Below are 25,191 nucleotides of genomic sequence, written 5' to 3'. Positions count from 1 at the left end.
AATGAATCGAATTGGCTGAAGCCTGACCTTGGTAATTCTGGGAGATGGCTGAGATGGATCATCCACTCTGCACTTCTGGCTGAAGATTGTTGTGAATGTTTCAGCTTTGTCTTTTGCACTGATGTGCTGGGCTCCCCCATCATTTAAAAAAATATATAATTTTGATTCAAATTTTTCAACAACAAATTTTCTCCGAACAATAAAATAAACAAGGTATAGAAATGAACAGAAAGAAGGACCCCCCCCCCCCCCACCCCCCAATACAAAGCAATAAATTAATAACAATACAAAAAAGAAGAAAGTAGCAAACAAACAGTCACAAAAACAAACCCCCTTAACAGACCCCAGCCCCCCCCCGGGTTGCTGCTGAGATTGACCACCCTCTAACCCTCCGCCAGAAAATCAACGAAGGGCTGCCACAGCCGGAAGAACCCTTGTACCACCCCCTCAGGGCAAACTTGACCTTCTCCAGCCTGATGAACCCGGCCATGTCGTTAATCCAGGCCTCCGGGCTCGGGGGCTTCGCGTCCCTCCACTGCAAAAGAATCCTACGCCGGGCTACTAGAGATGCAAAGGCCTGGGTACCGGCTTCTCTCGCCTCCTGCACTCCCGGCTCCGATGCTATGGCAAAGATCGCGAGCCCCCAGCCTGGTTCCACCCTGGAACCGACCACCTTGGACAAGGTCCCCTTCCAAAACCCCTCCAACGCCGGACACGCCCAGAACATGTGCGTGTGGTTCGCCAGGCCTCCCAAACACCTCCCACACCTGTCCTCTTCCCCCCAAAGAACCAGCTCATCCTGGCCCCAGTCATGTGCGCCTTATGCAGCACCTTCAGCTGAATTAAGCTGAGCCGTGCGCAAGAAGAGGACGAGTTCGCCCTCCCCAGGGCGTCCGCCCACATCCCCTCGTCGATCTCCTCCCCTAGCTCTTCCTCCCACTTCGCTTTCAGCTCTTCCACCGAGGCCTCCTCCTCCTCCTGCATCACCTGATAAATTGCCGAGATCCTACCCTCACCGACCCACGTCCCCGAGAGCACCCTATCCTGCACCCCCCTTGGCGGCAGTAGCCGGATCTCCGCCACCTGCCGCTTAACAAACGCCCTAATCTGCATATACCTGAAAGTATTCCCAGGGCGGAGACCCCACTTCCCCTCCAACTCCTCTAAAGTCGCAAACTTCCCATCGAGGAAAAGGTCCCCCATCCGCCTGATGCCTGCCCTATGCCAACTCAAAAACCCACCATCTATTCTCCCTGGTGCAAACCGGTGATTGCCCTGTATCGGGGCCCACACTGAGGCCTTCACCCCCCCCCCCCCCATGTCGCCTCTACTGCCCCCAGATTTTGAGGGAAGCCACCACTACTGGACTCGTAGAGTACCTTGCCGGTGGGAGCGGGGCCGTCACTAATGCCTCCAAACCCGTACCCACACAGGACGCCACCTCCAACCTCTTCTATGCGGCACCCTCCCCCTCCATCACCCACCTACGAATCATTGCCACATTCGCAGCCCAGTAATACCCACACAGGTTGGGCAACGCCAAACCGCCTACCTCCCTGCCTCGCTCCAGGAATACCCTCCTCACTCTCGGGGTCTTCCGCGCCCAGATGAACCCCAGAATGCTCTTATTAACCCTCCTAAAAAAAGCCTTCGGAATCAATATGGGGAGGCACTGGAAGAGAAACAAAAACCTCGGGAGCACCGTCATCTTAACTGACTGGACCCTACCCGCCAAAGAGAGTGGCAGCGCATCCCACCTCCTAAACTCCTCCTCCATCTGTTCCACCAGCCTCGAAAAGTTTAGCCTATGCAGGGCCCCCCAGCTCCTAGCTATCTGGACCCCAAGATATCTAAAGCTCCTCCCCGCCCTCTTCAACGGGAGCTCTCCTATCTCCCTCTCCTGGTCCCCCAGGTGCAGCACAAACAGCTCACTCTTCCCCACGTTGGGCTTATAGCCCGAAAAATCCCCAAACTCCCCAAGTATCCTCAACACCTCTGGTATTCCCCCCCCCTCCCCCCGCTGGATCCGCGATGTACAACAGTAAATAATCTGCGTACAGCAACAACCGGTGCCCCCCCCCCCCCCCCCCCTCCCCCCGCCGGGCACAATCCCCCTCCAGTTCTTCGAATCCCTCAGCGCCATGGCCAAGGGCTCAATCGCTAACGTGAAAAGCAGGGGAGATAAGGGGCACCCCTGCCTCGTCCCACAGGACAGCCAAAAGTCCTCCAGCCTCCTCCCATTCGTCACCACACTCGCTACCGGGGAACTATACAGCAGCCTCACCCAGCTAATGAATGCCTCACCAAACCCAAACCTCCTCACAACTTCCCACAGGTAGCTCCATTTCACCCTGTCAAAAGCTTTCTCTGCATCCATCGATGCTACTATTTCCGCCTCCCCATCCGCCGACGCCATCATCATGACATTAAGAAGCCGCCGCACATTGACATTCAGCTGCCTCCCCTTCACAAACCCCGTTTGGTCCTCATGGATAACCATCGGGACCACACCTTCCACCCTCCTGGACAGTATCTTAGCCAACAGCTTTGCGTCCACGTTGAGGAGCGCGATCGTCCTGTAAGACCCACACTGGAGGAGGTCCTTATCCCGCTTCAGGATCAGTGAGATTATTGCTCTAGACATCGTCGGGGGCAAAGCCACCCTCCTCCCCCGCCTCATTAAGGGTCCTCACTAGCAGCGGGCCCAGCAGGTCTGAGAGCTTCTTATAAAACTCTACCGGGAACCCGTCAGGTCCCAGTGCTTTCCCTGTCTGCATGCTTCCCAGCTCCTCCAACACGATTGGGGCCCCCAGATCCTCCACCCGCTCTTCCTCCACTCTTGGGAACTCCAGCTTATCCAGAAAGCGGTCCATCCCGCCCACCTCCCTAGGGGGCACCGACTGGTACAGCCCCTCGTAAAAGGATCTGAACACCCCATTAACGTCCCTACCACTCCGCACCAGGTTCCCTCCTATATCTGTGACTCCCCCTATCTCTCTTGCTGGCTCCCGCTTCCGGAGCTGGTGGGCCAGCATCTGACTTGCCTTCTCCCCGTACTCGTATACCGCCCCCTGCGCCCTCCTCCACTGCGCCTCAGCCTTCCGGGTGGTCAGTATATCGAACTCCGTTCGGAGATTGCGACGCTTCCTCAAAAGCCCCTCTTCCGGGACATCCGCATAACTCCTGTCCACCCTTACCATTTCTTCCACCAACCTCTCCCTCTCTCCCCCCCCCCTCTCCCTGTGCGCCCGAATAGATATCAGCTCCCCTCTAACCACCGCCTTCAGCGCTTCCCAGACCACCCCAACTTGCACCTCCCAGTTGTCATTAGCTTCCAAATACCCCTCTATATGCCTATGGACCCGCCCACATACTTCCTCCTCTGCCAGAAGCCCCACATCTAACCTCCACAGCGGGCGCTGATCCTCCCCCAGCTCCAGGTCCACTGAATGCGGAGCATGGTCAGATATGACTATCGCCGAATACTCCGCCTCCACCACTCTCTGGATTAGCGCCCTGCTAAGAACAAAAAAGTCAATCCGGGAATAAGCCTTGTGGACATGGGAGAAAAAGGAAAACTCCCTACCTCAAAAACCTCCAAGGGTCTACCCCTCCCATCTGATCCATGAACCCCCTCAGCACTGAGGCCGCCGCCGGCCTCTTGTCCGTCCTTGACCTCGAACGATCCAGAGCTGGATCCAACACAGTATTAAAATCCCTCCCCCCGCCAAGCTAGGCCCCCCCCCCAGCTGCGTAACCCCTTCCATCGTACTTCCGTAAGTCAGCCGACTCCTGCTGACCCCACCATCCCAATGACCACCCCCCCCCCCCCCCCCCCCCCCCGATGCAACACAACCTCCATTTCCCCGCTCCCAGTGCCGGCCCCACCACTGCTCCTCCAGCGCGGGAAGAAAACCCACGCTTCCATCACAAACTCCGCCCCCCCGACCCAACACGCGGGAAAAAGACGGGCACGTGACCCAGCGGGACGGCGAACAGCTCCCCAGCCCTCCACCAGTGAAGAAACGAAAAAGCACCCAAATAAATAAATAACAGCCCCAAAAAGCAGAAAAGCAAAAAGGCATCATCAAACACAACCAATAAAAACGAAAGGATACCAAGGAGGACAAAGCCTCCAGACTGTGTACATCATTCCCCAGCCCCTCAGTCCTCAGTTCAAGTCCAGCTTCTCTGCCTGGAAAAAGGCCCAGGCCTCCTCCGGAGAATCGAAGTAGAGCTGGTGATCCTGGTAAGTGACCCAGAGGCGGGTCGGCTGTAACAGGCCAAACTTCACCCCCTTCCTGTGAAGCACTCCCTTCGCCCGATTGAAACCAGCCCTTCTTTTCGCCACCTCCGCGCTCCAGTCCTGATAGATCCTGATCTCTGCATTCTCCCACTTGCTGCTCCTTTCCTTCTTCGCCCATCTCAGCACACACTCACGGTCAACGAACCGGTGAAAACGGACCAGCACCGCCCTAGGCGGCTCGTTTGGCCTGGGCTTCCTCAACAGCACTCAATGGGCACCCTCCAGCTCCAAGGGTCCCTGGAACGACCCTGCGCCCATTAACGAGTTCAGGATCGCAGCCACGTAGGCCCCCAAATCTGAACCTTCCAGCCCCTCCGGGAGGCCCAGAATCCGCAGGTTCTTCCGACGGGAGCGGTTCTCCATCTCCTCCATCCTCGCTAGCCACTTCTTGTGGAGCGCCTCGTGCGACTCCACCTTCACTGCCAGGCCCAGGAGTTTGTCCTCGCTCTCTGAGGCCTTTTGCCATAGCTCTCGGATCTCTGCACCCTGAGCCGTCTGAGTCGCCATGAGCTTGTCCAGCGAGGCCTTAAACGGTTCCAGGATCTCAGCCTTCAGCTCTCTAAAGCAGCGCTGAAGCAGCTCCTGCTGCTCCTGCGCCCACTGCTGCAACGCTGCCGGTTCCCCGCCCGCCGCCATCTTGTTTTTCCTGCCTCTCACCTTTCTCTGCTCCAAAGCCGATTCTTTGACCGCTCAGCTCCTGGCCCAGTCCATCCACCGGCAGATAAGCACAGTGGATGTGTTCCCACACGGGGGAAAAGTCCAACCAGCACCGCTAGGGGCCCTTAAAAGAGCCCAAAAGACCAAAAATAGCAGGAGCTACCGAACGTGCGGCTTAGCTCCGCATCACCGCAACCGGAAGTCGGCTCCCCCATCATTGCGGCTGGGGATATTCGTGGAGCCTCTTTCTCCAGTGAGTTGTTTAATTATCCACTACCATTCACGGCCGAATGTGGCAGAACTACAGTGCTTAGATCTGATCCGTTGATTGTGGGATTGCTTAGCTCTATCTATGACTTTCTGCTTGTACTGTTTGGCACACAAGTAGTCCTGTGTGAGGCTTTACCAGGTTGACCCCTCCAATTTATGATATGCCTGGTGTTGCTCCTGGCATGCCCTCCTGCACTCATTATTGAACCAGGGTTGATCACTGGCTTGGTGGTAATGGTAGAGTGGGGGATATACCCGGCCATGAGGTTACAGATTGTGGTTGAGTACAATTCTGCTGCTACTGATGGCCCACAGCACCTCATGGATGCCCAGTCTGGCGTTGTTAGACCTCTTTGAAGCCTATCCCCTTTAGTAAGGTGGTAATGCCACACAACATGATTAAGCGTATCCTTAATATCAAAACGGGACTTTGTCACCACAAGGACCGTGCACTCCTTCCGATACTGTCACTCCTACCGATACTGTCATGATACTAGCAAATATGTCCTCTAGGACTTGGCCAGCTCTGTCTGTGGTGGTGCTACCGAACCATTTGGTGATGGACATTGAAGTCCCTCACACAGAGTACATTCTGTGCCCTTGCTACTGTCAATGCTTCCTCCAAGTGGGGATGGTGCGTGGTAGTCTGCAGGAGATTTCCTTTCTCATGTTTGATCTCGTGCCGTGAGACTTCATGGGGTCAAGAGTCGATGTTGAGGACTGCAGGACAACTCCCTCCTGACTGTATACCACTATGCCGCAACCTTTGCTCGGTCTGCTCTCCCAGATCTGGTCCAGTGCAGTCTTTTTAAACATAGTCTGGGCTGTCTGTAAGGAGGGCTGGGGATTTTGTTGGGTGTCAAAACTGCAGGGTCACGATGGATATTTTGTGGCAGCAATAAAGGATTCGGAATATGTTCTAAATCATTCTCAAGTGACTTAGTGGCTCAATTCAGTGACTCAGATGATGTTTAGATATCACCACTGTGCAGGCTCGACCCGTCCTCCCACATCTTGCTTGGCCAGGAGGGGCAGCATTTTTACTTGTCTCAGATTTTCCCCTTTTCCACTTTTGGAGTTCAGTGTGAAGAAGCTAGGTTGCTTTGGCCGCTGGTTTATTATTTTGTCACTGTTTTAAACTTGGGAAAAAAAACCTCCATTGTGAATAATGTTTATACTTACCCAGCTGTGCTGTGAGTTTCTCCATTGCTGCGTACTACCGTGCCATGCTTAACTGGCTTTGCATTTGACAACAGGAATGAAAAATGTCTCCAAAATTATGTAACAACATCAGGAGTGTTAGTGATGTCAGCTAACAGAAAAATCATTTTACGAACCGGATTTTAAAATTGGGTTACAAAAAGACCAACAATTACCTTCTAATTGTATAGTCTTAGATCAATGTAGAAAACTGTCAGTGGTTCAAATCGTACAAATGTCAGTATCTCATTTTAGTCCCCTTTTATGCAATCATTTATTTCCTTAATTTCAGTACTTTCCAGATATTTAAATCTCCTATTTTGAACAGATGTAGAAAACATAGAAAAATACAGCACAGAACAGGCCCTTCGGCCCACGATGCTGTGCCGAACTTTTGTCCTAGATTAAGAATACATTAATCTACACCCCATCATTCTACCGTAATCCATGTACCTATCCAATAGCCGCTTGACGGTCCCCAATGTTTCTGACTCAACTACTTCCACAGGCAGTGCATTCCATGCCCCCACTACTCTCTGGGTAAAGAACCTACCTTGACATTCCCCCTATATCTTCCACCATTCACCTTAAATTTTTGTCCCCTTGTAATGGTTTGTTCCACCCGGGGAAAAAGTCTCTGACTGTCTACTCTATCTATTCCCCTGATCATCTTATAAACCTCTATCAAGTCGCCCCTCGTCCTTCTCCGTTCTAATGACAAAAGGTCTAGCACCTTCAACCTTTTCTCATAGACCTACTCTCCATTCCAGGCAACATCCTGGCAAATCTCCTTTGCACCTTTTCCAAAGCTTCCACAGCCTTCCTAAAATGAGGTGACCAGAACTGCACATAGTACTCCAAATGTGGCCGTACCAAGGTTTTGTACAGCTGCGTCATCACCTCACGGCTCTTAAATTCAATCCCTCTGCTAATGAACACTAGCACACCATAGGCCTTCTATGATGGAGGGAAACCACTCGGGTAGCAACCTACAGTGCTACCTGTTTCCAGATAATCAACATAGGCTGGGAGGCTCCATTCGAAAGTCTAAGCTCTCCCGCTATCAAAGAATCACGGTAAATTTGCTGGGAGCAACGCAGAGGAACGATTCATAGAATCCCTACAGTATACGTTTTAGTCATCGTTAAATCGCCATTGGATTAATGAGAAGTAATTTCTAAGTGTCCTGTTATTTGACTTTTTCGACTCCAATTATAACACTTTAGCGGCTTAGGTCTTTTTAAAATAGATTTGAAAATATAAATATGGTAAAACAACAAAATATGATTGAGAGTAGGAAATATGTTCAAGGCTTTAACACTCTCTTGGATTGCTGTCAACTCCAGCTAAACACCAATAGATTATTCCTTATTTGGGCGGCAACTCTCTCTCTCTCTCTCTGGCAGACATGATTTGTTCATGATTATATATCTTACATAAAAATGATTCCCCTCTCACTCAATTTTTCCTATTACAGTCATCTCCCTGCAGCTCTACCAAAATCTTTTAGTGGTCCTCAATGTGAAAGATGTCAATAACATAAAGCTTCTGTGGAGAGAAGCAGATTTAATTTTGAGGCATTGCTTTCTTGTGAACCAGGAAATAATGCAAATGAGCAGCTTCTATGAGCTGAGGGGAAAAATCCTTGTTACACAAGGAAAAAAAAAGATAAGCTATGAAGTAATTCATGGAAAACAAGCGATAGCTAGCTTACAGATCAGATAATTGTGTGAGATGAAAGGGGGTGTGAAGGGAGAAATTAGCAAAGTAAAAGATGGCTATGAGACCTGGTGAAAGAAAAAGGCAAATCATCAGCAGAGGTGCGGCGGCAATGTGGCGCAGTGGTTAGCACTGCTGTAGGTACCCAGGTTCAATTCCGGCCTTGGGTGACTGAGAGGAGTTTACACTTTCTCCCTATGTCTGCATGGGGTTTCCTCCCACATTCCAAAACTGTGCGGGTGAGGTGAATTGGCCGTGCTAAATTGCCCCTTAGCGTCCGAGGATGTGTAGGTTAGGTGGAGTTACGGTGGATAGGGTGGGGGAGTGGGCCTAGGTAGGGTGCTCTTTCTGAGGGCTGGTGCAAACTCGATGGGCCAATTGGCCTCTTTCTGCACTGTAGGAACTCTATGGATTCCATTCTATGGAAGGTGCAGGCCCTCCTGCCATCAATGTACTGATAGGGATTCCTTCTCTTTCCTCAATTTGCAGATGCACTGCCTGGCTTTTTAAGTGTTTCCAGCATTTTTTTGTTTCTATTCAAGATGGCAAACACCAGTATTATTTTGTGCTTTAATAGATGTTGGGATAACGAAGCACTTCTACTTTTAGCATCCAGTGTTAGCATTAAACAAATAATTATACAGGTTAGAACTCTCATTACAGCTTTGCAATGTTCTTAGTCCTGACCTCTATTCTGCATTTCCAACACGCATAATGGCCTTTCTTTTCCCTATTCTAGGCATTTCCCTATTCTAAACCTAAGGGTTTAATATTTTAATTTGTGTTCTACGTAATATGTAACTTTCAATCATTTTGGATAAGAAGTAATATCTGTCCATCTTCACTTGGGAAATCAGAATTTCAAATGAAGTTTCAGAAATTTGGGTAATTTTAGCTCTTGTGTGTTACAAAATTATAAAAGGCCTAAAATTGCCTTGGTTGAAACGATCCTACTCAGCACAGAACGGGCATAACCCTTTCCTGGTCTACATTGCTCCCATACCCACAGTTCTAAACCAGCTGAAACATATTTTAATAGTTTCAATACAGTTCCCAGTGACTCTGAACCCAGAATGTAATAGGGCATTATATTTCAGTACCATTTGATGCTGAATGCACTGTTAATTAACAGAGATTATCAAGGAAAGCATTCATGCTTTTGTGTCAAAGCTATTAAATTAAGAATAATGTATCTTAGAATGAGTGTGATGTATTGGGCAAGAATGAGTGTGGTGATTTGGGCTAGTGTGAAGTGGGCTTTATTTATAGACACCTAAGGCGGGCTTATCTGTTGCCTCACTAATTATCTGGTGCGGCGTGCCCCCGCCGGCAACGGGATTCTCCGTCCCGCCAGGCAGCCAATGGGGTTTTCCACTGTGGGCAGCCCCACGCCTTCGGGAAATCCCCAGGCGTAGGTGCGCTGCCGGTGCAACGGAGAATCTCGCCAGCAGAGAATTCAGCTCCTAATGTCCACAAATGGAAGAAAAGTATTCCATTTCCCAATACTGAGTGGAGACTTTCACCCATGGAGACCTTCAAACATGGTACCTCTATTTTAATAAATAGATATGTGATCCAAGTAATTGTGCTCTTTAGAAAAGAGCTTTACTGTTACTTTGCCAGAACATTTTAAAGTTCAGAGATACATTGTTTCATCGGCAGTACTGTATATCAAATTTAAATAGAAGTTAAATTTCAGCAGCCATTAAATATATGTCCCTGCTTGGAAAAGGATCCTTAGTGACATGAATATTGAAAATTTTCCTGGTGCAATATGATCTTTTCCAAGATACTGTAACAAATTATTAAGTTGTAAAGACACTTGCTTCTAATATACTACATGTCCAAACATCGGCCCCATGTTTCCTATCTCATTTTATTTGTTGTAGCTTTAGGAGGACTCTTGGTTTAAAATGCCTTAACATGCAGATTATATTTCTTTAAGATCTTCATTTGCATTTCATCATGTAAACCTGTGATAGTTTTTTTTCTTGTTTTTTAAAAAAGAAATTTAGAGTACCCAATTATTTTTTCCCAATTAAGGGGCAATTTAGTGTGGCCAATCCACCCAACCTGCACATTGTTATGTTGTGGGGGCGAAACCAATGCAGCAACGGGGAGAATGTGCAAACTCGATACAGCCAGTGACCCGGGGGCGCGATTGAACCCGAGTCCTCAGCGCCGTTTTATTTCCTGTTTTATAAAGTTTCCATGCCCTACCTTTGCTTAATTGTGCCAAATAATAAACATTGATCTCTAGATTGTACCTTGATCTTCAAAATGCAAATTTTGCCAATTAATATATTTCTAGTGATTCAAAAAACTACCGTGCATTCTGATTCTGAGAATAAAGATTGTAATATAATACCTGCTTTACATTGTTAAATACTTGCAAGAACTCTTTAATTGGTGAAAATGTAAACGTTGCTGGAGGTGACCTGGGAGAACATCTGTCTCTGAAGTCATTACTTCTAGAATGTAAGTAGCATATTAATTTCTACTTCCAAAAATAATGCTTGCCTTTTTTCCAGGTATATGTCACAAAGTAAACATGCTGAGGCTCGAGAACTTATGTATTCTGGGGCGTTGCTGTTCTTCAGTTACAGTCAGGTAACATCCGTTTACAGAAATTATAAAATTTGCAATCCTAACACAATTACTCATACATTTTATGCTAACAATCATTTGTTATTTTGGTTAAAAATTATTAATAATTCAGGAGTTAATGCAATGTTATATAAATTTCCACCTCATTTTGTCATTCTGCTTCATTTAAAATTTGTCAATGTCCAAAAGTATTCAGTTTACTGAATAGGTTTTTTGGCAAGGCATCCAGAATGTTGTTGTACCACCATAGCTTGCATGTTTATTTTATTTGTCTTGGAATATGGGCATTGCCAGCAAGACCAGCATTTATTGCCCATCTCCAATTGTCCTTGAGAAGGTGATTAGGAGTGCTGCCTTGAACTGCTGGTGTTAAGCAGAGAGTTCCAGGATTTTGACCCAGCGACGGTGAAGAAATGGCAATTTTTTCAAGTCAGGACTGACTTGGTGGGGAACCTACAGGTGGTAGTGTTCTTGTGTATCTGCTGCCTTTGTCCTTGTAGGTGATAGAGGTCACGGGTTTGGAAGGTGCTGTGGAGTGAGCGTTGATGATTTGCTGCAGTGCATTTTGTAAATGACACACACTGTTGCCTCTGTGTACTGGTGGTGAATGTATAAGGTGGTGGATGGGGTGCCGATAAAGCGGGCTGCTTGTCTTGGATGATGTTGAACTTCTTGAGTGTTGTTGGAGCTGTGGTCATCCAGGCAAGTGGAGAGTATTCCATCACACTCCTAATGTTTGCCTTGTAGATGGTGAACAGGCTTTGGATAGTTAGGAAGTTGGTTACTCACTGCAGAATTCCCAGCCTTTAACCTGCTCTTTTAGCCACAGTATTTATATGGATGACCTAGTTCAGTTTCTCGTCAATGGTAGCCCTCCATGATGTCGAGTGTCAAGGGGAGATGGTTAGATTATTTTTTTTCTTTAGAAGGTCATTGCCTGGCATTTGTGTAGAGCAGAGGTATCTTGCCACTAATCAACCAAAGCCTGAATGTCGCCCATGTTTTGCTGCATGCAGGAACGGACTTGCTTCAGTATCTGAGGAGTTTCAAATGGTGCAGAACACTTCAATTATCAGCGAACATTCCAACAGATGCCAGGAGTCTGTTTTATTGTCCATTGGTGTTTACTTTCTGAAGATGAAAGTTTTCTCCCAAGATATTAATTTGCTCTTGTTTTCTTGGTACAGCTAAACAGTGCTGCTGATTTATCTATGCTAGTTTTAGAGTCCTTGGAAAAGTCCGAAGCAAAGGTTGCAGATGAACTCTTAGGTATGTAAATTGTTGACATTCTCCCTTTTCTGTTCTTCCAACATTTCTGCAGATATTCTAATAATGAAATAAGTTTAATATTAATTTCATGGCAGAAATAGAAGAAAATGAACTTGGCGTACACCATCTTTCCAATGAGTTATATTTGTTTTCTATTTTGAGCTTTGTGCTAGTTACTATTAGTTAAGCTCCTTGGGTGAGGAAATGAGCATTTCTGTATGTGGAGGGACTGATGTAGCACAAAAAATAAGTACGAGGCAAATGGGTGTTATTAAGAGACAATGTAAATATCTTGCCAATCGCTAAGTCAGAAATTCAAGTGCTTGGTGTGTTGTTGAAGCATATGGATCAAGAAGGTCCAAGGTTGAGCCACTGGCCTCTATTGAATTTGTTGTTTACAGCCAACCTGTAAATGGGACACTATATTTGATTGCTGTAGAGGTTAAGGTGGGACATGGCAGCTTGAGGCCCTGAGACTTGCTGATATAAAATGGATGACAGTTAGAACTGGATTAGGGATGGCAGATTCCATTCCACCTCCTAACAAACTTGAAGATTGAGGTTTTATGACATGGCTGCGTTGCAAACAGAAACAATGTGGAAGAAATGAGAGGCCTGAAAACTGAACATATGGAGGCAGAAATTTTGACATTTTTATTGACTTATTTTGTTTTAGTATGATTACATAAGAGAATTTGAACAGTCTTGATGGGAAGGATCAGATTCAGACTGACTTGCTAGATGTTGCTTAAACATAATCATTTATTTTTCTTTTTTCCCACAAAGTTCAACAAGCAAGCTTGTTTTACTGTATTTGTGAGAAAGCTGGATGTGGATGATAAAAATGAGGGTTGTACTTTGTGCCATGTATCTCTATCTCGTGCTGGGCAGTGTATTGCTGCACCCTAGTTTCGGTATCTGCTGCTGTTGATGGTTTTGCAGGAGACTGACCATTTCTGATTGTACTTTAACTGATTTGCCTTTCTCAAAGCAAGCTTGTGTTGTTTTAATAGAAAACCAAATGGCAGTCATATTGGCCAATGTTCTTTCAAATTTCAACATTGTTTCTCTTGTCAGAGAGATCTAGGTGTACAGGTCCATAGGTCACTGAAAGGGGCAACACAGGTGGAGAAGGTAGTCAAGAAGGCATTCGGCATGCTTGCTATCATTGGCCAGGGCATTGAGTATAAGAATTGGCAAGTCATGTTGCAGCTGTATAGAACCTTAGTTAGGCCACACTTGGAGTATAGTGGTCAATTCTGGTCGCCACACTACCAGAAGGATGTGGAGGCTTTAGAGAGGGTGCAGAAGAGATTTACCAGGATGTTGCCTGGTATGGAGGGCATTAGCTATGAGGAATGGTTGAATAAACTCGGTTTGTTCTCACTGGAACGACGGAGGTTGAGGGGCGACCTGATAGAGGTCTACAAAATTATGAGGGGCATAGACAGAGTGGATAGTCAGAGGCTTTTCCCCAGGGTAGAGGGGTCAATTACTAGGGGGCATAGGTTTAAGGTGCGAGGGGCAAGGTTTAGAGTAGATGTACGAGGCAAGTTTTTTTACACAGAAGGTAGTGGGTGCCTGGAACTCGCTGCCGGAGGAGGTGGTGGAAGCAGGGACGATAGTGACATTTAAGGAGCATCTTGACAAATACATTAATAGGATGGGAATAGAGGGATACGGACCCAGGAAGTGTAGAAGATTTTAGTTTAGACGGGCAGCATGGTCGGCACGGGCTTGGAGGGCCGAAGGTGCTGTACTTTTCTTTGTTCTTTGTGGTATTTTGTCTCGTTTTTGCATGGTAGATTGCATTTATGAAAAATACGCAATGTATTGTTGGTCTGTTAGTATCTAAATAGAAAGAGTAGATTCATGTCTGGAGTATAACACTTTGTTAGGCAGTTCTGGTGGAGGGTTGACCTCTGAATGGTAATGTGTCTCTTCCCTTTATAGATGTTGTTTGCTGAGTATTTCTAGCATTTTCATATTTTACTTGTTTTCCAGTATTTTCTGTTAACAACTTTGTATCCGCTCTAAAGGATATTTATACTGGCAAATAAAAATTTTGATTTTTCCTCAATTATCAGTCTGACCATACAAACTGACCAAACAGCCAGTTCTGCACAATGTGAACAACCTATGTATCCGGGTGTAGGTCCTGTGTTAATGTTGATGCAAGGAACTTGCCCTTTCCTGCACTGCAGCTGTGTTGTTCGTGGCCATGCAATAATAAGCATATTGAATTTGAAAATTTCCCCTGCCCCAGAGAATGTAATAAGAAATACTGTGAATGTACAGCAGGATCATCAGCATCTGAAAGAGAACTATGTGGATTGATATTTTGTGATCAAGAGTATTGCAGATATTTATGTTTAGTGGAGATACAAATCAGCAGGGTGAACCGTTATAGAACACTGCCAGGAGAGTTGGACTAGCTGAGTAGCTCTTTCAAAGAGCCTGATGGGCCAAATGGTCTCCTTTTCTGCTGTGATAATTTTACACATCTATGAATGAGCAATTCTGCCTGGATTTGATTACTGAACCTGGATCTCATTGTAAACAAGGACTAAGGCAAGATGTTGGGATCACCTGACGTTGGGGCTGGGCATTATTTGTGTTCTGAATTCAGCAGCAGCACATTGGTATGTTAGCAGCTCCTGCTGGCTGGTTCTGAATAACAACCCTAGTAGGTAACTGGTTTTAATGAATGGTTTGTTAAATGACAGTTAGTTTAATTCTAAGAATATGCTGCTGACTCCTGAAAAACTACGCTAAAGCTTCCATATCTTCCTTTGGACCCGTCACATTTTACTGAAACACTTCATGCGTAGACATTTTTTGATGCTTAAAATTTGTCTTTGCAGTAAGAGTCCTTGGACCAAAATAACTAATGTTCAGACTTCATTTATTCAAACATAATTTCTATGTGCTGACCAGTAACAAAACCAAGTGATCCTTAGACTTCAACCTTTAATATTGTTGCTTGTAATATGACCTAAACCTTCCACTTAAATTTGATTTTTTTTAAAAATTAAACAGTCGTTAGTCAATATAGTGAACAGTTTCAGAAGAGGTTATGTATTTCAAACCTTCACACTGTGATTTCATGAACTATCACTTACATTCTGACGGTGCAATTTACCCGTTTTGACTTGGCTAATTCCAGCTAAGGCAGCAATTAAACTTGGTACACGAGTTCCTGCTGCATTTTGCTATTCTGTGAACCCCATCTATTTTAAAATGGCTGAAAGTTGAACCTTTTACAGGTAATCTCACTCCTTCAGATTGTCCATTCCACAGCTTTGTTTCTAATCTTTAGTGCTGTACACAAAGGACTTATTTTTCTCACAGATGCTTTTTGAATGATTTGGAGTTACTGCCTCAGATATGTCCAGTTAATGTAACTACCTGTAGATTTTGAAAATCTAATTGCCCAGGTAATATGTAAATAACTTAAAAATAATTTGGGCATTACTTCACAGAAATTTGTTGATTTATCCAACTGGATAGCTGGACTAGTACAATTGGCTATAGAAGTACTTAAATTGCCATTTTCCAAAATCTTTGTAATTGTTTATTCCCATACTCTATGTAGGATAATAAAAATTTTGGCAGGTCTTCATTGAAGCTGGAAGCAAATTTCTTTCTTTGTTTCGGCAACACTTAAGTACTGGCATGTGTTTAGATATTGGCACGTTTTAGATCCTATGCAAAATTGCATTTCCTCTTTCAAAGATCAGATGATTTTCTTGTTTCATTTAAGTACAGATTTTGACATGACTTAATGCTATTTTGTCTTAATTCTTCTAGGCACACGTCAGAATTTAGTAAAACAGTTGCAAAACTTGTTAACATATCATGTCTTTCAGAAAACCTTGGTAAACTTTTTAGTCTAATGGATCCAAACTCTCCTGAGAGAGCAGCATTTGTATCCAGAGCGCTTAAATGGTCCAGTGGAGGCTCAGCAAAACTCGGTCACCCGAAACTGCATCAACTGCTGGCAGTCACACTGTGGAAAGGTAAGACTAGGGTAGGCTAAATCAGTATCCAAAACTGCAGTTATTCTGTGGTTTTGTGATGATCTGTCATGAGTTAAGGTGACAGTATAACTTGTGTCAGATTCCATCGGATGTCCAAGCACTGTGGCAGCCTGACCAGGAGCCAATGCACACAGCTCGCACTTCATACCGAACAGGATATAACTCTCAACTAGTGTTAAGCTAGGTTTAAAGGTTGTTTGTAATCTGATCGATCTTGAGTGCTTTAGTATAAATTCAATCTTTAGTCGTTTTAATGTTTTAAGTAAGTAGAAAATTGGTCATGATATATATTTTGCATGAATTATTTGGTTCACTCATAATGCTGCACATTATGCGTTGAGAAAAAAAATCAGTGGATAAGAATTTTGTTGCAGTATAGAAATACTTTATTAAATACAATTTTAAAATATAATATTAGTGCCAAATTAGTGATGAAATTGACTGCCATTCATTCTGCGGACAAAATATAGTCCCATAGATTGGTGAGTTAATAGTATCTGTCTAAGTGAGATGTATTGCTCAAACTGTTTACATTTTCAGTTAACGTGCTTCAAATAGAAACAGGAAATTTAAGGCACAGAAAGAGGACATTCAGTCCACGTTTGTGCCAACAAATTATTTTGTCAGCTTCATTGCTTACATACAATGATTTTACATTCTCTTTCTAGAGCAAAACTATAGTGAATCTCGATATCACTTCCTGCATTCAGCAGATGGGGAGGGTTGCGCAAATATGTTAGTAGAATATTCTGCAGCAAAGGGCTACCGGAACGAAGTGGACATGTTTGTGGCTCAGGCGGTCTTACAGTAAGTAGTTGGTAAACAAAAAAAAAAATGTGTAAATTTATTGGTTGTTCTCTTTCTAGTGAAATAATAGCTCTACATAATTGCATTTATATTGTTAGATGGTCCTAGCTGAATCAGATGCAGCTGGATTTGTGTTGACAGTTCACTTTTTCTTTGTCCTTGAGGTGCAAGCCTTTTATCTTTTAGCCAGAACTACAAGGAAGAAAAGTGAGAAATAATTGTTCTGTACTCCACAATTGGACTAATTTCTTCTGCTGAGTTCTTTTACAAGGCACTTGGAAACAGCCACAAAACAAAAATGCATGTTGACTCACAACATCATACAATCTTCATGCATTTTGGAAAATGAGTGTTTTAAAAAAGGCGTTCCCTAAATTTGTTTAGACAGATTAATTCACTAAAAGTCTTTTATTGGTATTTCTGGATATATATTTATTTTCTTGTCATAGTTTATTTGAAATTCTTCACTCAAGGCTGCCTTGTTTTAGTTATATCTTGCGTTTTGAGGGAAAAGATATGTAGAAAAAGCCACAGGCTTTCACCTGTACGGTTTAAAAAACATCACTGCAGTAAAGTCAAATCAAAGTAAGTTACTGGGGATGCTGGAGTCTGAAACAAAAACAAAAAGTGCTGGACAGTGTCATCAGGTCTGACAGCATCTGTGAAGAGTAAAGTACATTGAGATTCAGCTGCATAAATGCTAAAGTACTCTTTGTGTGTTTTAACTTGTACATCCTTGGATCAAAGGAACAATTTGATTCCATTTTGATTGGTGCCCTTTGAACAGTGTCCCAGTGAGAGTTGGCATGTTCAAGAGAGGGGCAGAGGAAATGGCGTAAAACTAATTACGTTTTCAAATGAATTAAGTTAATAATACCATTTTACTTGTTTTGAGTGCCACATAAAAGAAACATCCAATAATAAGCGAGACATGCTGTCAAAACTTTTCGTCTTGCAGCCATCAGAACCAACTTGCAAAAATGTCTGTAACAGAACAACAATGCATGAGAAGAGGTGGCACAGTGGTAGCACTGCTGCCTCACAGCACCAGGGACCTGGGTTCGATTCTGATCTTGGGTGAATGCCTGAGGATTCTGCACATTCTCCCCGTGTCTGCATGGGTTTCCTCCGAGTAATCAAAAGATTTGCGGGTTAGGTAGATTGGCATTCAAAACAAGTAAAACAGTCTTATGAAAGTGATACACTGCTTGGATCTTTGTGTTGCACATTTGTGACTTTCTTTTCATTTGCTGTTTCTACAGATAGTTTTCTCAGCTGAGTAGAAATGCCATTTCTGAATATGGTTCTGATTTTTTTTTTCAGATTTCTTTGCTTAAAAAATAAAAATACTGCATCATTGGTCTTCACAACTTACACAGAAAAGCATCCCTCTATAGAAAAGGGACCTCCATTTATACAACCCTTGTTAAACTTTATTTGGTTCTTATTACTTGCTGTTGAGGGGTAGGTATTGTTTTTATATTTAAAAGAAAAGTTGTTGGTCCTTTGAAAAAAATGTTCAAACTTGTCTAATATTTGTACTTTCTTGCTGAAGGGGGAAACTCACCGTTTTTACAGTGTTATGTGAACAGTATCAGCCATCTTTAAAGAGAGATCCAATGTACATTGAGGTGAGTTACTGTTCCACTGCTGCATTTATTTAACTTACTGGAACCAAGATTCATGTTTTAATGTGTTTTTTATGAATTATTTGGATGTGAATAGAAAGCAAAATTTAAAAATTCTGAGCTATTCACAACATTATGCAGGCTTGTGCCTGCATGTCTATAAGCCAATACGGTAAATCTTCACGTCAAAAGATGTCCTAACAGTTTAAGAAAAGTGAGAGACTGTTTTGGTGCATTGTCAATGAAATGATCAGCTTCCGAGATTAAAAAATATATATATTTTCACCCCCTTCACCACTCGGTGCCTCTCTGTACTACATCAAAAATGGAAGAATTTGCCAACACTTTCATCATCCTAAGAACTGCGGTTGTTGCTGAGCTCACCAGCAAATTCAAAGTCAGATTTTGGACAAATTGTTGTTCGCAGGAACTCCAATGCAGATAACCATGTAGCTTGTGTACTGTTGGGACTGATGTTCTTATCTCCTTCTCAGGACTCATCCCCTCGCAAATGGAAATTTGCCTCCTGTGGTATACCTGAAGAGAAAAGAGAAAATCAGGCATCCCTAATCCTCCTCATGCACTTGTCCTTTCCTTGATATAGTGAGAATATGACTGTACAATATAATTTTCTTTCAGCCTTGTAACTGTTTATTTCATGTGACACAAATTTTGCTCATATAAGAACCAAGAGTTTTTAATGATTAATGAAGCCCTATCTCTTTATCAGAGATACCCAACTTCATACGCTATCTCCCCGTCCTTTCTCTGCCCAGAAGTACATCACCGTGTTAGAATTTCCAAACTAAGGTAGTGTAGTGCAAAGCAAGTGTCTTTCTAAAACACACTGCATAGTGATTGACATGACCTTGAGTTTTTGTTTTGGAATCTCAAGGTCAGTTGCTTTTACACATGTTTTCATCATTCCCACCTCCCAAAGAGATTTTCATTGATAATGGCATTTCTCCAAACTGTCCTGAAGCCATCACATAATAGGTGAGTGATTAACTGAGCGGCACATGGGGCTGACGTCCTGGCCTTTAACCGCAAATGGTGTTTGTTCAAAGTGCAAAAATCAGAAAAATGACAGATATCCCTCTACATTGTTCTGGAATTTCCAGAAAAGGTCGGTGGGGAATGTGTGTGGGCAGGGGAAAATGGAGCTATAACTGCAGTGTGCGAGAGCCTTGGAGCTGTGCTGTACCTGTCCGAGGCATGGGGCAGGAAAGTGGCCCTATTTCAACAAAATATATTAGATGCTGCATTTCATATGGAATAGGTAAAGACCAATTGCTTCTGTGATTGGACCTAATTCTTTTTAATTTTGCTTCTCCACGGAATACAGGCCAATACTCATCTGCACCAGATACCAGAGTTTATTTGTTTCTGCTCTTCCCCCATTCCACCATACTATTTTGTGGAGCACCTGCTTTCAGTATGAGTTATGTGTTTGGAGACCAGAGAAACAAATGAAGAAAATCGATTGCTTACTCTGCAATGCAAAGGCCTTCGCAAACATTTTTACTCAGCAAGTTGTTATGATCTGGAATGTGCAGCCTGAGGACAGTGGTGTTATATTCAGCAGTAACTTTCAAATGAAGTTGGATGTATACTTCAAAAAGAAACATTTACAGGACTGTGGAGAAAGAGCAGGCAAGTGGGAGTGAATAGCCCTTTCAAAGAGCTGGCATAGGCACGATGGGCTGAATGAATCTATGTACACAGACAATTCGCCCCCCATCTCTCGCTGCAAGCTATTTGAATTCCCAGAGTTGGTAAAATTGAAAATTGGGCCACAATATAAATGGGGGAGAAAGCATAATGAAGAGGATTAGGAAGCCCTTATTTCCTCTTTCTCCCATTCAAACATTTCAGGCTGCAAAGGGAAGCAAATGCCCATTTGCGTATGGAGGAGTCACTCCCTTTGAATGAGGACTGTGGGATGGTAAGTAAGCTTTACTAAACTATGGAATAGCAATGTGCATTTTCTGCTTCTAGATAAATAGAAATTTTCATCAGATACCTTGATAGAAACTCTTGTTCGGCTGAAATTGTTGCCCCGGGATTGTCATGTTGCTACTGCAATGTTGTGACCATGAGTAGTTTTAGAACCCTGTTAGGAAGATTTCCTGTTGATTATGTGTTTTAAATGTTCTCACACATTGGTTGAGGAGGAAATTCCTCCATAATTTTCTAATTGAAGGTAAGATCACTGATGAGGTAACTGGGTCAAACTTACTTTATTGATTTGGCACAACGAAAGAATAATTTTACAAAACTTTCTCCCTGAATATTTTTTCCATGAATCGCTGCCTTTATGGATTAAGCTTCAGTACATATAGCTGAGAGTGAGTGTTTTTTGGTGCCAGTATTTGAATATAAAAAGGCAATCAAAAACTTAAACGTCGCACAAGGTGAATTTCTTGACCTCTTTATTTTATGAAGTTTATTGTGGCTAAATAAGGTAACATTGAAATCATCACGCCATACTCAACTATTCAGTCAAATGGAATTGCACATATAACTGAAGTGAAGCCACGATAAAAACAAATTACACGTGGGTTTTCTAATGCGCCGTGGAAAATGTGTGGGGGAGCAAAGAAAGGCAGTGAATTAACTAAAGTAGTAAAACTTCTGGTTAAAAATCAAAAACACTATTGATATACAGGATGGATGTGGTGCATGTCAAGTTTGAAATACTACCAGGAGAATTTGTGACATTCGAGGGATGCTAAGCGTGGATTAATTTTATTATAATAAAATATATATTTTGTAACCTCAACAAGATCATGTGGCTTTCACTGTACTTTTATTGTAACTTTCCATAATGCAATTTTTATTCATATAGCAATTACATGAAAACAGCATATACTCAATTTTGTGTCCAGCATGCTGACAAACCTGGCCTACTATCGAGTTGCGATTAACTGCCAGTAAACACCGGTTGAAATGGGCATGTCATTTTTAGTTTGCTAAATATTAATATTCTATAAATTCTATTAAGCTAGGATGCTTATAATTATTTTAGTGTATTGATAATTATTTCCAGTAGACAAAGAAAGGTACTTTTCAAATGTTAAATCAAATTAAAATTAATTTGCATAGTTTTGATTTTTCCAGTGCCCAAAGTTCCATACAGTTTGTGTGTGTGTGTATAATTGTAAATTGTGTTAATCAAAACAAGACCATCAGGATAGCTTTACTGTAATAAATTTTGAGTGGGTTCATTGAAGAGAATCCCCATTTGAGTAGCTCTTGATTGTTTAATGATTTTTTCCCCTTCCTTTGTATTAGATTAAGTCTTCAGCTTTTAATTCTGCACTATTTTTAATTCTAGTATCTAGACCGAATAGGTCAGATCTTCTTTGGAGTTGCACCGAGACAGACATCCTCATATGGGGGATTATTAGGTAAGTTAAGCATGGAGCCATTTACATTGTAAATTAAGTGATTCATTTAGTCAAGTGTTGTTTTAATCCACCTACATCCAACACATATGTACATGTGCTACGCCTACAAACTGCAACCCATTGGAAGGACAAAAGATTTTGCATATATTTCTTTCTGAATTTTGTGATTGTCCAACATTGAAGGATATTACTGTCCATTTGCCCTTCAGAGAAACATTTAGCATTAAGCTCTAACAGATCAGATGTAGATAGATAGAATTGAATACCCATCTAATTAGACTCAGCAGTTCTGCACCAGTGTGTGCTTTTTCTACTGTTTGCACTGATTCCATTGCCAGAATGCCTTTGCTATTATGCAGAGAAGGGAAGAAAATCCCAGAGCTTGGAATCTAGACAACTGAGGGCATGGTGACCAATTTTTAAAAATTATTTTGCAGGATGTGGGCATCACTGGCTAGGCTAGCATTCATTGCAAATCCCTAATTGCCCTTGCCATGGTGGTGGGTGAGCCTCCACCTTGAATGGCTGCAGTCCATGTGATGCAGGTACACCCACAGTGCTGTTAGGAAGGGATGTCCAGGATTCAAATGACAGTGAAGTAACAATGATATAGTTCCAAACCAGGGTGTTGTGTGACTTGGAGGGGAACTTGCAGGCGGTGGAGGTCATGGGTTTGAAATGTGCCGGTGAAGGGGCCTTGGTGAATCTCCGCAGTGCACCTTATAGATTATACACACTGTTGCCACTATGCATCAGTGGTGGAGGTAGTGAATGTTGAAGGTGGTGGATGGGGTATCAATTAAATGGGCTACATTGTTCTGAATATTGTGTGTTGGGAGCTGAACCCATCCAGGCTAGTGGAGAGTATTCCATCGCACTCCTGAATTGTGCCTTGAAGATGATTGCCAAGCTTGAGGGAGTCAGAGTTCCCTCTAACCTCTCTTGTGACACAGTATTTATATGGCTGGGCCAATTCAGTTTCTAGTGTTGGGGGAAAGGTTGCCTGGTCAAGAAGTGGGTCAGGCCAGGGCAAAAGCAAAATAACTGCGGATGCTGGAATCCGCAGGGCAGTCGGACAATAATTAAACAATTATTAAATGTAAGAATTAGCCATCTTTTATCTTGAATTGCGTGGTCACTGTAATTGTAATGGACTTTTCCTGAGGAAATTTTAAAATATTTGAAACGCATGGAAAGGAGAATCTCTGCCAAATTTAGGTTAGTTGGATTGAAAAAGTTTGTGGAGGTCGGATTGATTGTTGATCACTTTGTAAATTAGGTTTGACATTGCACCGGATTACACTCCTTGCAACATCAATCAGGAGCTCCTTCAATAAATATCCTTTGCTTCCCGTTTGAGTGTTGGGTAACATTCCCAAATTAGTGTCAGTGCAATGCTCAAATTCATTCATATTAATACTAGATTGGAAATTTGTATACACCCTTAGCGAATGTTAATAACTTGCTGTCAACAATCGTCAAGGCATTCCAAAACTGAGAACTGGCTATATTTATAATAATTAAATGTATCAGTATTTTTAATATGGTTTTATTTCTTCAACTTGTATTAGAAAACTAATTTATTTGAACTAGATCTAGATACGGATGGGATAAGCCATTAACAATGTAAATGATGGATGTCCATAATGTAAACGATGCACGGAAGGTGACTGCCAGCAGGGTCTTAGTTTTTGATCCCTTTTACCTGCATTTTGGAGATTTTGGAGTCCAAGCCTTGTTGAGTAAGTGGACTCATATGGTGGTATGTCAAAATCGTCAACGAAGAAGCCCAACACTAAGAAGGCTCAGGAGGGTAGCTTGTCAAAGGAAGGTGAAGGAGGGGAGGTGGCCGCCACGTCCATTACACTAGACACGTTGACTGTGGTAATGGCGCAGAAGCTGTAAAAAATTCAGCAAGCAGATGGAAAGGCAGTTGGAGCAGCAGGGAATGGAGATTAAGGAATCTTTTGAAGCCACTGTCGAGGACGCTTGGGCCCAATCCGTGAACAGTTAGTGAGAACCTCGAACGTGGTGCAAGCAAAAAGTGAGACGTTGAAGGGGGTGGAGAAGACTTTGTTGTGGCATAAGGACCGGCTTGCCTCACTCAAGTGGAGTTGGTTCTGGTGGTGGACACCAATAACGGCCTGAGGTTCAAAGTGGGGGATCTTGAAAATCGATCACAGCGGCTAAATGTCAGGTTGGTGGAGCTGTCGGAGGGAGTGGATGACTCCAAGCCAACCAAATCTTTCTCCGAAATGTTTTCTCGACTGCTGGGTGGGGATGATAGAGCACATCGGGCGCTCAGGCAAAAGCCAAGGCCGAATGAGCCACTGTGGGCAGTGATAATCCGCTTTCACAGTTATGAAAGGAAGGAGAAGGTCTTTGAGTGGGCAAAAAAGATTCGGAATATCAACTGGGATGGGAATATGGTGCGGATATACCAAGACATTGGGACTGAGCAGGCGAAGAGACGTGGCCTTCAACAGGGCATGCGATATGGTGCGTGTATCCCGCACGACTGGGTCACAATGGACTCACATGATCACTTCTTTGACATGCTGGAGCAGGCAGTGCTCTTCATCAGAGAGAGGAAGTTGGGACCGCTGTGAAGTGGACTATTTGGTACTCTGTGTATGAAGGGGTAAAATGTACCAATGCTGCTGTGAGTTCTGTTGTGCTATTCTTGCTCTGCTGGGGGTTAGGGACGGTAAAAAAAAAGGGGATTGTTAACTTTCATTTGAAGGGGAGAGAGGATTGTTGACCTTGTGTGGGCTTGGGTGCAGTGATTAGGCGGGGGGGGGGTGGTTTAGTTAGGAGGGTTTATTTTCAGACGGAGACGGTGAAGCTGATCAGGGGAGTCGTTATGTGATTGTTGCAGGTATGCTAGAGGGAAGGGCTGTAATGCTGGTGAACGTATGTGCCACAAATTGTGACAATGTTACCTTTGAGATAGTTGTTGGCTACTATTCTGGAATTCGATGCGCCATCTGATTTTAGATGGGGATTTTAATTGTGTTTTAGATCCAAAGTTTGATTGCCACAGACCACAATCGTTGATCCCTTTGGGATGGTGACAGTGCCAGCAGCATTGATGGAGGGGTGGGGATCTGTTGCAGTTTATGCACCGGGGGGGGGGGGGGGGGGGGGGGGGGGGGGGGTTTCCACTGGTGCACAAGGTGTATTCAAGGATCAACTTTTTTGGTGTGGGTAGGACACTGCTCCCTGGGGTAAAGAGTGTGGAGTATATAGCAGTGGTCATCTCTGACCATGTGCCAATT

The 25,191-nt window shown here is 43.7% G+C and overlaps 1 protein-coding gene across 4 annotated transcripts in view; it reads left to right on the top strand.

Annotated features, from left to right (window-relative positions):
- get4 (guided entry of tail-anchored proteins factor 4) overlaps nucleotides 1–25,191 on the top strand; it is a 44,094-nt gene that overhangs the window by 8,786 nt on the left and 10,117 nt on the right. For 3 of the 4 annotated variants that reach the window (XM_038819712.1, XM_038819713.1, XM_038819714.1), the window contains exons 2-8: nucleotides 10,684–10,762; nucleotides 11,947–12,028; nucleotides 15,898–16,047; nucleotides 16,737–16,875; nucleotides 18,199–18,339; nucleotides 18,431–18,506; nucleotides 21,841–21,913. In XM_038819712.1, the coding sequence (XP_038675640.1) occupies nucleotides 10,684–10,762; nucleotides 11,947–12,028; nucleotides 15,898–16,047; nucleotides 16,737–16,875; nucleotides 18,199–18,339; nucleotides 18,431–18,506; nucleotides 21,841–21,913 (740 nt within the window). Of the gene's footprint in view, nucleotides 1–10,683; nucleotides 10,763–11,946; nucleotides 12,029–15,897; nucleotides 16,048–16,736; nucleotides 16,876–18,198; nucleotides 18,340–18,430; nucleotides 18,507–19,848; nucleotides 20,449–21,840; nucleotides 21,914–25,191 lie in introns of all 4 variants that reach the window. The other variant, XR_005463407.1, reaches the window with a different exon arrangement.

This window comes from Scyliorhinus canicula, chromosome 15 (assembly GCF_902713615.1).
Source record: "Scyliorhinus canicula chromosome 15, sScyCan1.1, whole genome shotgun sequence".
NCBI lineage: Eukaryota > Metazoa > Chordata > Chondrichthyes > Carcharhiniformes > Scyliorhinidae > Scyliorhinus > Scyliorhinus canicula.
Note: the sequence above shows the minus strand (reverse complement) of the source record. Positions and strands in the feature narration are given on the sequence as shown.